General features: G+C 38.2%; 1 protein-coding gene across 2 annotated transcripts in view; it reads left to right on the forward strand.

Moving 5' to 3' along the window:
• The window catches only part of FNDC3B (fibronectin type III domain containing 3B), a 413,666-nt gene that overhangs the window by 322,474 nt on the left and 72,913 nt on the right, over positions 1-18,279 (forward strand). For both annotated transcript variants that reach the window (XM_073674905.1, XM_073674906.1), the window contains exon 21: positions 7,218-7,367. In XM_073674905.1, coding sequence (XP_073531006.1) covers positions 7,218-7,367 — 150 coding nt within the window. The remainder of the gene's footprint in view (positions 1-7,217; positions 7,368-18,279) is intronic.

Raw genomic sequence — 18,279 nt, forward strand, 5'->3', positions numbered from 1 at the left:
TGGGAGAGCTAGTGACGTCAGAGGGGCAACCTAAGTTTAATTTCTACATTGCAATGCAACAAACTTATACATATTTTATGAATGTTTCATTTATGTGTAAAATATTGTATTAATGGAACAATTTCATGTCATGTCTATTCTGAAAACATTGGTTTTATTTTTTTGCTTTTTTTTTTAACCTTTTTTTTTTTCATGTTTTTTTTTCCTGCCATGTGTATCCCAGTCACTGTGAACAGGTTAAGCACAACTTTATGGGAGACCTGCACAGATGGATTTCACTCATGATATATCTTTATAGCATGTATTAACTAACAACCTTGTGTAAATCATTACCATAATGATTGGATCCATTATAGCTAATCATTATATGAGCTGTATAATTTAGCTCTTGTCACCCCTTTCCTATATATATGATAGTATAGCTGGGATTTAGTAGTAATACATTATTCTAGTTTTCATCCTGATAAGATCTGCATGTTGATTAGTTGTTTTTTTTAACTATTATTTTTTTTATCATTTTTTGTATTATTTTTTTTTATTGAGCAGACTGCCTCTCTCCTCCGTTGATTAGGCTTTGACTCATTTTATTGTAGAGGTTTTATACCTAAGAGGGAGATTTACACTTTTAAAAAACCATGCACAGTGATATATATTATACATTTATAAACTCCCAGAAGTTTATATCGTTTGAGAAGTTTTGAGACCTCACAATCACTAGGATATTGGAAATTGTCACTCTGCTAGGCATTGTGCCCATTCATTCAGTGTTATATGTACAGAACGTATGTATAGGTCTGTAAGTTGCGCCATTATTAGAATTGAACGATTACGTGATTTTTCAGACAACTCCTACTTCTGTACACACACTTGCATGAAAGAGTTGCACACATGCGCATAAACATATAAATAACCATATACACATACCATTGGAGCAATCTGATGGGCGGCAGCAGTAGAATTCTTGATGCTTTCCAATATCAGCACCTTCTCCAAGTTGTCCATGTCCGTGTCAGTATCTGGACACCGGTGTCAGATAGTAATGGATATAGCCATAAACTTTATGCATTAAACAAACCCTAAGTGCTAGGGAATGAGTTGCAGCCGACCCACGACATCGCTCCGCAGGGGATGGACTAACAGATGCTTCTCCTAGTAATCCAGCATGCTTTATTTGAATAATTTTTTTTTCAGTCTGTCTCTCTGTAAAACTTTTATTACTTGTGTTTCATTATTATAGGCACACTCGTTTTGTGTTTTTTTATCTGTATATGTTTTTATATGTAAAATCTAAGTTCTATAAAATGAATGACCTACATGGATTAGCTAAAGCCTGCCTTCCTCTTTACAACTGTAAAGTGTTTCAGAACATAATAGCAGGCATTTTCAATGATAATCTCTTCTGGGAACTATCTTCCCACATGTTCTGTACACTTCTGTAGTTCTTACGTAATTGTTCCTAACAGTATATGTAGCGAGCTGGTAAAACACTGCCAAAGGAAGTTTTAGGAAGTCGCACTTGGAGTGACTTCCTGATGCTTCTATTTTCATGGTTAGAACAGCTCGTGATTAGTATCTTAATTATTCATTCAATATTATTTTGGATATTGCTAATTCATTTTCTAGCTAAATTATGAAATGAAAGGATAGAAGTAAGTAGAATAACTGACTTGGCTCATTATAATAATTTAGGGAGTATGGTTATAGCACGTAGTGTCCTCTGATGCAGCTAGTAACCACAGATGTTAATGGCGAAACATATATTTGAGGCGTAATACACTACACCACCAATATAAGTTGAAGAGTGCCGGTCAAAGCTGTATAGTAACCACAAAGAGAACAAGAAACAGTAGAAGTAGAAATTGGTGACTAGACCAATGAATTGTGTCACATTAGTCTTTTATTTATGCATTATTATAAATATCATAAAAAGACCTGACAAAATGTGCAAACTCTGGTAACTAATCCACTTTAAAAGAACACACAAACAGTACTGCGCAAACATTTTAGACAGGCGTGGAAAAATGCTGTAAAAATAGAAGTGTTAATAGTTTATTTTTTTATCAATTAACGATATCCAAAGTGAATTAACAAAAGAGAAATCTTAATCAAATTAAAATTTGTTGTAATTACCATTTGCATACAAAACAGCATCAATTCTTCTAGGTACACTTGCACATTGTCAGGGAAATTTATAGGAGTCTGCAAACCAGTTATACCAAATGTGGTAATAATGGTCGTCGTTTTCATATGTAAGTTGAAACACACTTTAACTAAAACAAAAACAGCTGTGTAGGAGGCTTAAAACTGGAGGAGGAACAGCCAGGTTGTGGAAAGGAAGTAGTTCTGCGCTCTCTGGAGTCACGACAAACCATTAGTATGGATAAAAATGTAGGTTTTATTGTCTACGCGTTTCAGAGCCCACTGACTCCTTCCTCAGGACAACCATACATAAGAGGTTACAGGTTATGTATGGTTGTCCTGAGGAAGGAGTCGGTGGGCTCTGAAACGCGTAGACATTAAAACCTACATTTTATCCATACTAATGGTTTGTCGTGACTCCAGAGAGCGCAGAACTACTTCCTTTCCAGCATCTATCTCTGACATAGCCCTAGGAAGCTGCAGCATTTGGAGTCCAGGCTTTATAGGTGTTGTGTCCCACACAACCCTACTAGGTGAGCAGGTTTTAACACTTCTGTACCAATAATTATATTGGATAAGACCCTTTTGCGCTCTTGCATTTTTTTATAGGTTAAATTGCAGACATGTCTCATTCAAATGACAAAATATTGGCTACATAATTAAAACATCATCAACTCAAAGGTAAAAAGATGCAATCCATCACATCCCTAGGGTTATAGGATATAGTTGAGGAGTTATTATGTGTATCGTCGTGTCTACGTCTTCATCAGAGGTTGATAAGGTGATACATATAGGGACTCTTCTGCCACATCGTCTAAACATAGGAATGTCATAGTTTATGTTTTTTTAGAATCAGTATCTAATTATGTAGCCCTGATTTTGTTATTTGCAGAAGATATGTCTGTTATTTAACCTGACTTACTTTACTTTTCTCTCTGATTTGTGCCTAGGGATTCAGGCTTTATAGTAGCTTAAGGTGTGTAGCCCACATGCCTGAGATTGTGGACATTGGCAAGTGGCAATACACAATATATATCTGTGTGCTTTTCAAGAGGATCTGTTGATAGGTTTACCAATACAAATAGCATACATTATTAAATAGATCTGTTAAACCTGGAGAGTTAAGTGTAAATACATTTAAATGGAACATGTCACCCGATTAATAATGCCCAATTCCTGCGATTGCTGCCAGCTACATTTTTCTCTGACGCTGCTTAGTTCACAATAATTATAGTTAGATCTGGCCAGGGACTGTAGGCAGAGACGAGACCACGCCTGGGCCTCTCCAGGTGGTTGGCAGGTCTCTCACTATCTTAAAGCCTTTTCACACGTCCAGATATTTCTAGTACTGGAAAAAACAGTACCGGAGATGTCCGTGTGCACCTGTGTGACAACCATGTGCCGCATCAGGAGAAAAAACATATTTGGCTACAATTGTGCAGCCAGGCTCTGATTATGCTGCCCTTGGGTTGGACTGCATGAATTCCGTGATAGGTTCCCTTTAAAATTCATAAATGGCTGCATATCCTAATTGAAAGTTTTCACACCGAAGTATTTAAATGAGCATTTTATGAGTCCAACTGTAGCTGGCCCTCTAAAATGCTTATATTCTAAAAAGTAAGGACACCAGGGTTATCAGGTCTAAGAGATCTATTTAACAATGTTAGCAGTTTGTATTATGAAATCTGGTGACAGATCCACTTTTCAGGGTTTTCCCAGGTTTGGTGTAAATTTCTGCAGTCACTTTATGTGACTGCAGAATGCTGAATCCTGCCAGAATGCAATGTAATGACTTCCCTCTATTCCCAGCTCGAGCATGCCGTCACGTGACGGTCCAGCCATTTGAGCTGGAAATAGAGGGTAATCTTGACAGTGTGCATATTGCACACTGGTCGGATTTGGCAATCTGCAGTCACATAAAGTTACTGCATAAATTTATATTGCACATTAATGTTCTATTGAGAGAAACATATGAGAAGCTGGTTGGCATACATTATATAGAGATTATTGTGATACAATTCAGAGGGGCAAACGCTACTTTAAACACACATTTTTTTTCTTGTTCTTGCACATATGTGTAACATGTTCACCTTTAAAAACAGCATTACCAAAAATTGCTTTGAAAAAATATATGATGCGTGATCCCAGGCTATGTAAATGCACCCTGAGGGGTTTTATGGCCCACATCAAAAAAGTCATGTTAGTTGATGCTTAAAACAGTGACATCTCCAAGACATCTTATATCAAAACAGAGAAGGACTCCCATTTTTTTTTATTTATATTTGTGGCCTAATTCATGGCCCCATTCTGACATGGTTGACATATCATGCAATTCTGTAATTGGGAAAATCCCTTTAATTCAAACTAATGTTTAAAAGTAAGCATAAACTTTGCTTCCTTAGGAAAATTTACATTTTAACATATTTGCCTGAAGCTCCGGACATCTGATCTGAGTTCTAGCTAAAATGTTTAATGAAAATAAATATGACAAAGCTGTAAGATCATTGTTCTAGTAAATGTATGTTTTGTTAAAACTTAAACTACCAGCATTTCCAAATTTAGAAGTATACAGCTAGCTGTAAACAATGCCAAGTAGTCTCATACAGAAGATTGGGAATGTACACAGTCCTGTCAGATGCTGAGTAATGACTTCTTACTGTTAAGGATCCAGTAAGGGCATTGAAGGCTAGTGCAAAATAATTTTCCTGGTTTTTAACCCAATGTGTAGTTATCTTGCAGCGTAAAGCATACCATTTCAAAGAATGCTGACGTTTCTGTATTTAAAGAGGTTCACTAGGAATAAAAAATCAAGAATGAACACATTTAATACTGATCAGAAAATCCGTGTGGACAGCAGTGTGAGCAGCCATTTATTAGTTTAACACCAGGGCTGTGGAGTCGGTAAGCCAAACCTCTGACTCCTCAATTTCCAGGACACCGACTCCACGACTCCGACTCCCTCATACATGGCTCATGTTTAAGTGATAAATTTACTGTAGCACAGATTCATCTCAGCTAAAAGTCTAGACCCTTAGATCAGGAATAGGACAGACATTTATAGGACATTTCATAACTTTCCCAAATTCTTAAGAAAAAAATATTCCCCACAAACTGCATTGAACTACTATACCCAATTTACTATATATTTTAGGAGTTGGAGTCAGTCCATTTTATACCAAGTCCGACTCCACCAAAATAGACACCGACTCCATGACTCCGACTCCATAGCCCTGTTTAACACATTGTATCTCAAATATTAGATAAGATAGACAGGGAAGACAGCAGTGTGAGCAGCCTATTCAGGGCCCCTGGTATATCCATTATTGTAGCAGATGAATAGGGTGGACTACAGTGTGAGCAGCTTCTTCTTACCTCTGCACCTCTGTTATCTCCAGTAATATATAAGAATATCAACAAGGAACACATCTTCCTACAAATGAAGAGAAGGGACAAAACCTACAAGAAACAATATGATCCTGCTGTAACTAAATAAATAAAAAAACAAAAGCACATTTAAATAACATAGGGTTCTTTAGTAAAGACTATTTTTGATCAAAAAAGCATAAAAGCCATCAGCAAGGTGAGCCTGTTTGGGATAGTCCTACACTGTCTAATAGTCTGATATTAAAAACCTGACCATGTATCAGAGGTAAGGGCAGACAAAGGACTAGGTCCCAAACTGTGGACACCAGCCTTGGGAAGCTATTTAAATGTAATATCCAGCTCAAGGAAGGGAGGCCACACCCTGGCTTGCATAAAATGCAAAAAATACAAAGAAAAAACACATTTTTTCTTTAAATGAAAGGAAGGGGCAGAGCTTATTACCTCTTTAGGTCTTGAAAGTTGCACAGGCGGCTGCTTTCTAACTTCTGTTCATTTAGGGTACGTTTTATGTGTAACGAAAGTTTACATCAAGAAAGATGGTATTTGTGTAGAAATAAGGAGCACAAGTATAAAATTTCCCAGATAACACTGTGAAAAAAGGGAATACATTTCAAACCAGTTCATCATATTCACTTATTCGATATTTGAGGTTTTGTGGCTCAAATAAATTTTATTTTCAGCAATCGTATGCTGTAATTGTGACATAGCCATAGCCAATTCACAGAGCTTTCTTGTGAATTAAAAGTAAAAAAAATATTTAATTGCATTCTGCAGATCCAGATTCGGTTCAGGTGATTAAAATAAAAATACAGGGAAAATAATACAAGGAATCCACTAAAATATCTTAGAAAAAATATTCTAAATCACCATATGACATTCACAACAGTGTATTATACTACGCAAGAATAGCAAAACTTCAGTATAATAGGGCAAAAAAACAAACCCTTTTTTTATTCACTCAAGTTTTGTTTGGCCTCAATTAGTGAGCTTAAATCTTGCAACATGGGTCAATAAAAAACTAGACCGCTATGTATTGTAAGTTATCTGTTTTCAGCTTATTAACCCCCATCAGTGTAAGATATGGAAACCATGGTTTCATGGAGGTAAGAGTTCAAAGATTTTATTCCTATGAATAACAAACTGTAAGCCTCAGAATGAGGATTCCCAAGTGCACATTGAAATATTTTCTATTTCTGAAATGTCTTCTGTTTCAAAAGGCATTTAGATTTTACTTCTTGGGAGGTTATATGGGTGCCAGGTAGGAAGATTAGCTGCTAATATATGACCAAGAAGTTCGACTCCCTTGTTCCTGTCAGTGGGACTTCACCAATGATGGTCCTTGTCAATGAGGAACATGCAACACAAACTGACATTCCCATTTAATAATATGCTAGAATTCACGTGACCTCTTGTCTTACAAATCCTAAACGGAGCCTGCTAAAAAGACGGCATCTCTTCACGGATTTAATAAGGTGTGAAGCAACAAGTGGAATGTGCATGCTTCATCCTGAAGATCGCGCTGCAGGTGTACTCGGCGTTGTTCAGATATAATGTCAGGTAGAACACATGGCTATTGGTTGTTTGGTAACTTACTAAGTATTTTGTGGCATTTTGTCTGTTCTAAGAGTTTTATTCTGTTAAGCGCTGTAGTGTTTAGGTGTATTTTAAATCATTGTTTTTATTTTTCCCAACAGAGTCCTGAGAGCAATGGTGCAGACATCTCAGGATACAGGCTACAGTGGGGAAAGGACGAAGATACTCTAGAATTAGTTTACAATGGCTCTGATACTAGTTTCCAGGTGTCTGATTTGTCACCAGCGACACAGTACTGCTGCCGACTTCAGGTATGTGCGATAAGGTTTTCTTGTCCAGTGTATGCTGCCAGGAACTGACATAGAGCATGTTCAGTCATGAGGGGTCCAAATGTGACAGGCTTGTGGCACACGTTTCTTTTCTCACATCCCACTGGCCTCTACATTTCTTCGGCTCTACTGCCTCCCAACTTCCTGGTTGCCAGGAGGCGGTGCGCTCCTGAGGATTGACAGTTCTGACTAGCAGCATGGTGGATCTGTTGGTCCAAACTGAGCGCTCTCCCAGGTTGCTAGCAGAGTAGCTTTTCCAGAAGTCCAGGGGGGGGAGGAGTTGGCTGGATCGAAGCATCCAACTATCTTCTAAGTGGCGCGAGGAGGCTACCAAGCATAGAGCTTGCATGCTGAACGTGCTCCTCACTTAGGTTATCGGCAACTCTGAGACGGCAATAAGCTTGGCAATGAACACTATAAAATTAAAAATACCTTTGTTGATAGCAGAGAAGATTTTTATTCAGAGGTAAATGGCAAATATTCTTGATTTTATAAGCACTTTGTAATACCCATTTGAGACAATCCCTTTGAATCTTTTCCCTGCCATAGATCTACTAAAAATGTTATCATTTACCTCTTCACCACCCTACACCAGGAATGTTATCAAAACCCCTAAACTTCCCCAGATCAATGGATTTAATTATTAATCCCAATAATTCTACTCTAGATTACTAGCGACCATATGATAAGCTATAGGTTTTCAGGAGAAAAATATTATTCTTAAATATGATTTTCAGGTATTTAGAAGAAGGCACACGCACATTAATTATGCATGGGGTCATCAGTGGTTATTTCTGAGCATGTATTTTCATTGGAGGCTTGGTTAGACAAACAGAGGTTAATCCTTAGTTTAGGTCCCATCCATTGCGGTTACCTTGTCACTGGTGGATGGCTTATGCACTTTTTTTTTGTTTTATCAAAAAATTAACTTCAAGTTTATTTTACATTTATAGCAATAGTGGTATTCATCAATTGCAGTTTAAGCAAAATAATATTTAATTGACACCTTTTAATTTTTTTTTTAGACTAAAATTGGATATGTCTGTTTAGATAATTCTTTGCATTAATTGGTTAACGTTCATTCTGCTGCATCTGGGGTTTGGTATATTGAATACCAAATTATTGTAATTGGTAATGAAAAACACCTCTACTTTATATCCAGTGTCCTCTTATATGTATCTGGTCATGAGGGCCATGTTCTTTTTGAAGGCTTATGTTAAAATAGTGAGTGATGATGAACAAAACATTGACTGTAAGTACAGTACAACTGTGACAAGCAAAATGAAAGCCTGAAAGAGCAAGAGAAGCAATTATTCGGCATTGCCAACATTTCTCAGTTATACACCCTCTCCATCATGTTTTTTCATGAGGATCTTTGCCATTCTCAGTGTTGTTTTCCTCCTACTATCCCAATTTAAGTCTATTTAACACCCATCTTGAGCCACACCATGCGGTGAAACCTAATTTTGTTTTGTATGTTTGAGCAGTAGCATAAACTGCTGGTGCCAAAGTTAAAGTAACATAACAACAAAATTGCTGTTTTTGTGAAAGATTGGGCACTCTACAGCCCCCAGAGTGGTTTTGTAATGTTCTCCCCTAATCATTGTCCCGCTATACTATAAAAGAAATGTACTAAAATCCAAATTTCATTTTCCTTAGATAGATATCTAAAATCGATCATTATTTCTTTGTGAGACCACAAAAATATAGGTGCTTTATTTATATTTTACATCACAAACGAGGAAAGATGATCTGTTTTAACACCAAGGAAAGTGAAATAAAATGTATTTGTAGCCCAAATACTAAACTATACAATTGGTTGAGAAAACTTTATTTATCCCCAATATCCTTCTTATGAAGATGCGTCCTTCTAAGAGTAACACATAGTTGCCTCCAGAACCTCATTGAATACTTAGTCTCCATTTTTTTTTTTAGAATTTTTATACAAAATATACAGGTATATTCCTGCATTCAGTCCAGTCTTTGCTTCTGCACCTGGCATCCTAAGCCTGTTGTCCTGGGTACCTCTGCTACTTAGTAGACCCGACATTATGGCCTCACATGAGGCCTAGTCACCACGCCTCACGTGATGTCATGACATGCTTCATGCCGCAATGCTATGATTTTGCAAGACCTAGTTAAGCGGAGGAGGCTCCTAGGATTTTGGGCAGAAGATGCCAAAACTGAAGACCGGCTTCCACGAAGGACTGGACTAGGCGCTGGATCAGGACAACACGAATCAAATTGCTAATATTTTCAGATTTACTCTGTGCACTCCTGTTTATCATGATAATCATATTAACCAGTAGCTGTGCTGTCCACAACAACAAGTTTTGGAGGATTGCTAGTGATTTCAAGTCAAAGTAACAATGTATCTCATTGCATGTCTAACAATGACTCTTTAGCCCTTTCTAAAATTGGAAAACCACAGGTCAACTTTCGGTTTTAGGCTACGGCCCCATTATCGGTATTCGGTCAGTATTTTTTCTCAGGAGTGGGTGCCAAACCAGGAGTGGGTGATAAATGCAGAATTGGTGACTTGTTTCTATTATACCTTTTCTCTGATTGTTCCTCACCTGGTTTTGGCTCCCACTCCTGAGAAAAAAATAATGACCGAATACTGACCAAATACTGATAGTGGGGCTGTGGCCTTAAAGTGGTTATCCAATCTGGGTAAGTGATAGTGTATAACACTGATCTATCTGATACCTAAATCTTGAAAATAAAGAGGCCCAAGCACTGTTTTAGTGCTGTGTCCTCTTCAGTATTTTTTCTCTGCACAGCCACATTCCGTAACTCACTGCAGCACGGCTCCACTCATGTGAATAGGGCTATGTACAGCTCCCTGCTTAGCCAGGTGGCCAGGAGTGCTGCTGTGCTCACAGAAACCTGTAGAGAGTCTCCGTATGGGGAATAAAAGCATTTTGAAGATAGGCTGCGCAGATGGAAAAGAGTCTCTTGCTGCAAGGTAGGTCAATTAGAGTTCCTTTAGTCAGGACACTCATTTCACCGCTTTACCAGTGTCTTTTTCAAGTCATAAAATACAACTTGAAACCGTTGAAAACTGTTGAAATTTGTTGACTGAATAAAAGGACCCTCAGTGAACTACATTGCAGCAAGAGACTCTTTTCCATCTTTTTACTTTTTTTCCTCTCCTCCTTAAATAGGGTCACCTTATTGTGTGCGCTTTTCCCCACAGCTTCTTTCTACAAAACCTGTAAAGAGGATGCAGCACTGCATCCTATTCGCAGAATTGGCGCAGGCCCAATTCCCAGTGATCGCCAATAAATTTTCAGCATAAACTGTCCTGTATGTGTTCATGAAGAAAAACACTAAACCTGGCCATTATATGACTTGTAAGCTGCATTTTCACCAATTCTTTACCATCTGCATGATCTATCTTTAAATTTGCAGTTTAATGAGAGAGGAGACTAGCTGCTGTGAACTCTCCTATAAACGGCAAAGCTCACAGACACACAGAGAGGGATTCCTGCTCTTAATTCATTTCTTAGGCCACAGATAGAGACAGTAGCAACATGGAGGATATTATATAGTATTGCTGAGCTGTCTGGATGTGAATCAGTTCTGGGGTGAGGTGAAAGACTTGATATAAAGTTTACCACGCCATGTTTTCCTCTGCCTGTTTCCTTTCCCTGATCCTTACTCCTTGGCCACATACCCTCTCTATAGAGTGTAATGGATTGTTTCATATGACATTATAGTGAGCTTCCAGTCCATCTGGTCTCAGCAAGATGTGTTTGAGCTGTTTTTTTTTTTTGGTTGAAGGCAAGTTCAGTAGGCCAGGGGTAGATTTGGAAGGGGGAGGAGTGGCTGATAAGTGAGAAAGGAAACTGATTTCTCTAATAAGATACATTGCAAAGCTTCTTACAATCACCTGTACTATTGATTTATGCAAAGTTTGAAAGTACAGTTACATTTTAAGTAATGGAAAATCCTAACAACATGCCATTACTTACTAAGATAGGCATACCCCTTCTATGTTGTTAAATTGAATCCCAATATGAGATTACTAGAGCTTCTTGATCCTTGCAAACATTTTAATTAATGTAAGAGAATTTGTTTTTTTGTCTTTGGTACTCAGTTTCTCCTGCAGACTCGTAGCAAAAATACTCCTAGTAATTATTATCTGAGATCAGTTTTTTCACTAATAGCAAGGGGAAATCTTGACCCTGATAACAATTTGGCTGACGTGTATTCCATCAGTGTTCACCAATTTACCTGCAAAGTGAGTAATAGACATTTAGGACACTTAATGCATTGGAGTACAGAAGAATGGTGCTACGGTAATGTAATAACACATTTTAGATGAGAATATGCTAATCTATCTGAGATAACAAGATTAATGCAGCCAATTTTCAGATAATGAGTACAAACAAAAGTGAATGTGTTTTCCAGCTAATAAAACTGACTGTCGGTGCTCCAGACCTATCTGAAACGGGGCAAATAATATCAGTGACAGGCCAGAAAATGATGTAAGGGTTTCATTGCGCTTTGAGAATTCAGCTTAGATAAAAGGTGCGCCTGGAGCAAAGTGAAAACCCATATTTACTTCTGTGCACGTCCTTGAAACGAGATTACCGCCTTTTGCTATAGCAACCAGCTTGTAGAAAATGTACTGGAGAAAGTGTCAATTTAAAAAGACTGATCACTCTTGACTAAACTGCACATCAGTCAGGGTAGCCTCGGATTAGTACTTCACATTTATAATAGTTTTTGTTTTGTGTCTAATGCTTTATTCTGGGCATTAGATAATGTTGGATCGGAAATTAATATAGCATGGCAGGCATATGCCTAAAATTGGGGCAGGATCACCACACCATGTACATTATTAGAAGGACGTAGAGGTAGAATATAATTTAAAGACCAATATCCTCTATTTGGCATGGAGACATGACCAATATGTTATGTCCAAATTTAGCAAAGGTTACTGTGATTAAAATAACACAGCACAAAGAAAGTGTAATTTTACAACAAACTTGAGATTAGCCATTGTCCTGTGCAACGTCAAAGAGTAACTAAAAATATTTAATTATTGATCAGCCTTTGCAAAGTTTTATAAATCTGTGTAACCTTATTACCTTATTTTGTTTCCTTGTCTCTTAAACTCCATTCTGAAAGTGCTGTTGTAACTGCTTAGCTTATTTTCATTTAGAAGCTACTTTTAACTACTGCTCTAGTAAGAAGCCATACTCAAACACCATTTACAAGCACTTTCCCTGTGCTAACAGAAGGAGTGCGTTTGTAAATGGTGTTTGAGTATTGTTTCTTACTAGAACAGCAATTCAAAGCAGCTTCTAAAAGAGCATGAACTAGGCAGTTAAAACAGCACTTTCAGCATGATGTTTAAGAAGGACGCAAGCAAAATAAGGTAATGGAGTATATTACAAAGATTTATAACTTTGCAAATGCTTATCAATAATTGGCTTAAAGAGTAACTAAACTTTTTTTTTTTTATTTCCACATTGTTTTTGAGAGAAATGGGAGCAAAATGAGGTAATTGAGTGCATTACAAAGATTTATAACTTTGCATTGGTTGATCAATAATTTAAATAAAACAAACAATTTAGTTGCTCTTAAAGTTAATCCTCTTAGGTGATAGAACCTTCTGTCACTTGTTGCATTGGGTGCATTGGGATTCATGATAGCCTTTACTATATCTGTACATGCCAATAAAATCAATATTTATTTCAATTCATTAAAACAATAAGTATAAAAAAAAACAGTATTAAAAAAGGAGAAGTAAATAGAAGGATCCCACAGTCAGTAGGATTGGAGTACGACCAAGGGTATAAGCAAGGTAATAAACAGGTATCAGCACATACAAGGACAATATAAAGGCACAGAGGACCTATCCAATCAATCAGAAAAAATCTATAAAGTGTCACATGCAATGGAAAAAATAATACCGCAATTAGTGAAAGTGAAGACTCAAGTGCTCAACGGTATGAAAACCTGTCTGTAAACTATCAGTAGAGGCTATAAAGTGTCGCATGCAATATACAGTTATATGAAAAAGTTTGGGCACCCCTATTAATCTTAAGCTTAATGTTTTATAAAAATTGGTGTTTTTGCAACAGCTATTTCAGTTTAATATATGTAATAACTGCTGGACACAGTAATGTTTCTGCCTTGAAATGAGGTTTATGGTACTAACAGAAAATGTGCAATCTGCATTCAAACAAAATTTGACAGGTGCATAAGTATGGGCACCTCACCAGAAAAGTGACATTAATATTTAGTAGATCCTCTTTTTGCAAAAATAACAGCTTCTAGTCGCTTCCTGTAGCTTTTAATGAGTTCCTGGATCCTGGATGAAGGTATTTTTGACCATTCCTCTTTACAAAACAATTCCAGTTCAGTTAAGTTTGATGGTCGCCGAGCATGGACAGCCCTCTTCAAATGATCCCACAGATGTTCAATGATATTCAGGTCTGGGGACTGGGATGGCCATTCCAGAACATTGTAATTGTTCCTCTGCATGAATGCCTGAGTAGATTTGGAGCGGTGTTTTGGATCATTGTCTTGCTGAAAGATCCATCCCCTGCGTAACTTCAACTTTGTCACTGATTCTTGAACATTATTGTCAAGAATCTGCTGATACTGAGTGGAGTCCATGCGTCCCTCAACTTTAACAAGATTCCCGGTGCCGGCATTGGCCACACAGCCCCAAAGCATGATGGAACCTCCACCAAATTTTACTGTGGGTAGCAAGTGTTTTTCTAGGAATGCTATGTTTTTTTGCCGCCATGCATAACGCCTTTTTGTATGACCAAACAACGCAATCTTGGTTTCATCAGTCCACAGGACCTTCTTCCAAAAAGAAATTGGCTTCTCCAAATGTGCTTTTGCATACCTCAGCCGACTCTGTTTGTGGCGTGCTTGCAGAAACGTCTTCTTTCGCATCACTCTCCCATACAGCTTCTCCTTGTGCAAAGTGCATTGTATAGTTGACCGATGCACAGTGACACCATCTGCAGCAAGTTGATGCTGCAGCTCTCTGGAAGTGGTCTGAGGATTGTCCTTGACTGATCTCACCATTCTTCTTTTCTGCCTTTCTGATGTTTTTCTTGGCCTGCCACTTCTGGCCTTAACAAGAACTGTCCCTGTGTTCTTCCATTTCCTTACTATGTTCCTCACAGTGGAAACTGACAGGTTAAATCTCTGAGACAGCTTTTTGTATCCTTCCCCTGAACAACTATGTTGAATAATCTTTGTTTTCAAATCATTTGACAGTTGTTTTGAGGAGGCCATGATGCCACTCTTCAGAGGAGATTCAAACAGGAGAACAACTTGCAAGTGGCCACTTTAAGTAGCTTTTCTCATGATTGCATACACCTGGCTCTGAAGTTCAAAGCTCAATGAGGTTACAAAAACAAAAAAAGTGCTTTAGTAAGTCAGTAAAAGGTAGTTAGGAGTATTTAAAACAAGAAAATGTTAAGAGTGCCCATACTTATGCACCTGTCAAATTTTGTTTGAATGCAGATTGCACATTTTCTGTTAGTACAATAAACCTCATTTCAAGGCAGAAACATTACTGTGTCCAACAGTTATTACATATATCAAACTGAAATAGCTGTTGCAAAAACACCAATTTTTATAAAACATTAAGCTTAAGATTAATAGGGGTGCCCAAACTTTTTCATATAACTGTATATGAAGAAAACAAAGTCCAAAGATAGTGCTGTATATAGCTCTGGGCCGAAAGAATTAAACCTCAATATGGTAACACTACCACAAAAACCCTAGGGAGACCAGGAGTTATGATGAAAGGACAACTAGCTGAGTGCTGAATAAAATACAATATAGACTAGTGTCAAGAGAAATCAGGTAAGCATAAAACAGACATAAGACATCATAACACAGCAGGTATATAGGGAGTTGAGGGAAGAGGCAATACAACCTGGTGACTGTGAGGATAAGGACAACCCAAACGCGCGTTTCGTGTTCCGCTTGAGTCTTCACTATCACTAATTGCTGTATTATTTTTTCCATTGCATGTGTATAGATTTTTTTCTGATTGATTGTATAGGTCCTCTGTTCATTTATATTGTCCTTGTATGTGCTGATACCTGTTTATTACCTTGCTTATACCCTTGGTCGTACTCCCACCCTACTGACTGTGGGATCCTTCTATTTACTTCTCCTTTTTTAATACTGTGTTTTTTATACTTATTGTTTTAATGAATTGAAATAAATATTGATTTTATTGGGATCTATACTTCATTTATCTTGATTTGACTGCTTTAAGACTGAAGTATTGCATTTAATAGGCCCTTCTACACCTTTGTATTATTTTATATCTATACATGGTAAACGAAGATTCTATACAACATTTATAACCTAATCCGACAAGGCAACACTTCAGAGTCAACAAAGAACAAGATAAAACAAAAACTTTATGTAGCATATGGCTAAATTAGGAGACCTTAATGGGTTGGTCATATTAAAAGGCTAGAACAGGACAGCATAATATAGAATATCCTACAAGGGCTGCAGCAACTTGGGTGTATAACATTTTCTGATCTATTGTACCGATCGAAACTGCAGTACCAATTCAGACTGAAGGCAGCAAACCTGCAAAATGAACATGCCTGGAAACACAGACTGAAAAAATGTGTGAAACAAACCAAAATATATGTATTAAACCTTAGATTCATCAAAGTTACCTCCTTTTTACTCAGTTGACAGGATTCTCTCAAGCAGCTTCATCAATGGCTTTTCAACAGTCTTCATGTTTACAGGGATGCTGATCACTTGTAGACTGCTTTGTCATCATTCTGCAGTCCAGCTCATCCCAAACTATCTCATTTGGGTTGAGGCTGGGTGATTGTGCAGGCCATTTCTTCTTAGGCAGCACACCCATCTTTCTTCTCCTTGGTGACATAGCTCACATTTAGCTTGGTGGTGAGTTTTGGGTCATTGTACATTGGCCCACCAGTATATAGTATAATGGACCCCACACAGTCATCCAAACAGTATAATGGCCCCACATAGCTTTCCATACAGTATAATGGGCCCCACATAGTCCTCCATACAGTATAATGGGCCTCACATAGTCCTCCACACAGTATAATGGTCCCACATAGTCCTCCATACAGTATAATGGGCCCCACATAGCCCTCCAAACAATATAATGGTTCCCGACATAGCCCTGCAAACATTATAACTGCCCCCACATAGCCCTCCATATAGTATAATGGGCCCCACATAGCCCTCCATACAGTATAATGTCCCCACATAGCTTTCCATACAGTATAATGGGCCCCACATAGTCCTCCATACAGTATAATGGGCCCCACATAGTCCTCCATATAGTATAATAGGCCCCACAAAGCCCTCATGCAGAATAATGGCCTCACATAGGGGAGGCTGTTCTGGTGTCGTGGGCCAAATTTAGTCAGCCTGCGGGCAAGATTTGGCCCACGGGCCAGAGTTTGACCCGTACGCTATAGAGAATGTACATATAGAGCCTGGTGTAGGTGGGGTTAGCTTCCTCAGCTCTGCTGCATTCTACATCTGAAAACTCGTGATAGTGTGAGAACGGCTGCACCCAGTAAACTAAGTGATACATTGTTGGATTCAAGATCTCTTTGCCTACATCATTCTGCTCTCACATGAGGTAGCAAAAACCTGGTGACAGATTCCCTTTTAGGGGTTACATTTTACAACAAAAAAATCAAGAAACCTTAGTAAAGCATGTTAGCTTAGTGAGACTATGAAGTAATTGAATATTGTCGGGGGCAGTAGAAATGAAAGCATACAGAAGAGCAAATTACAATTTTTTTTGTGTAAAATAATTTGTTTAAAGAGAGGAATCAAGGTGCTAAAACACACATTGAGGCATGCACCTCCACTGGCAGAGGTCACTTGTCTGCGAGAGTTTATTTGCTTCTAGACTGCCAAAACCTTCCCAGTCTGTCACCTGTTCAGTGTCTCCTACTGTTCTACAAAGCTAAAGACTCATACCGGGAACCCTTCTAAAGCTTATAAGTGTTTCTAATGTCAGGGTATCCTCTTCAACAGTCCACACATTTGTAAAATGCATTGTGGTTTAGCTTTGATAAATGAAAGTTCTGTGCAAGTAATTAAAACACAGTAACGTGAATAGTCCGAAGACGTTATTATAATGGAGCCGATTGCCAACGATATAAATAAAAGAGAGCAAATTGTTCCCGGAGATCCTGAAGTCTTTGGTAGCAGACACCCCTTTGCCTTCACTCCTTTGCCTGTCATCTCGTGGTAATGTAAACCACTGGATATGAGTGATTTGCCTGCTCTCAGCTCTGACCTATGGTATAAACTGGAACAATCAAGATGAAAGATGCAATTTTCCTGTACAATTTAACATTACAACACTGGTCGTGTGATCTAAAAATGGAAACTGGTGATAATATTTCTTTATTTTATTGTATCTAAAAGATAGAAATGAAGCATATTTGCAAATATTCATAATCCGCTTCTGTGACGAAACAGCTTCTTATCTTAATCAGCCAGATGTCTAGATTTGTTAAGCCAAGAGAAATACACTATTGCGTTTGTGTTGATTTGTGAATGTATGTATTTTTCTTTGGCTGGTCAAGAAGGACATACTATTATTTGTATAAACCTGAATGTTGATTTAACCCCTTACTGGCCTGGGGCATATTAGTACACCCCAGGCCATCACCCCCAGATCAGCGTGGGCTCCGGCGCTGAGCCCGCATTGAACCGGGCACATGTTAGCTGATTCTTACAGCTGACATGTGCCCGCAACAGCCGCGGGTGGAATCGCGATCCACCCGTGGCTGTTAACCAGTTAAATGCCGCTGTCAATCTCCGACAGCATCATTTAACAGCTCCGCGCCGGAAGCGCGTCACTTACCCCGCCCATCGG

The sequence above is a fragment of the Phyllobates terribilis genome, unplaced genomic scaffold (genome assembly GCF_046119375.1).
Source record: "Phyllobates terribilis strain yellow unplaced genomic scaffold, ASM4611937v1 Scaffold_3__8_contigs__length_932513732, whole genome shotgun sequence".
Lineage (NCBI taxonomy): Eukaryota > Metazoa > Chordata > Amphibia > Anura > Dendrobatidae > Phyllobates > Phyllobates terribilis.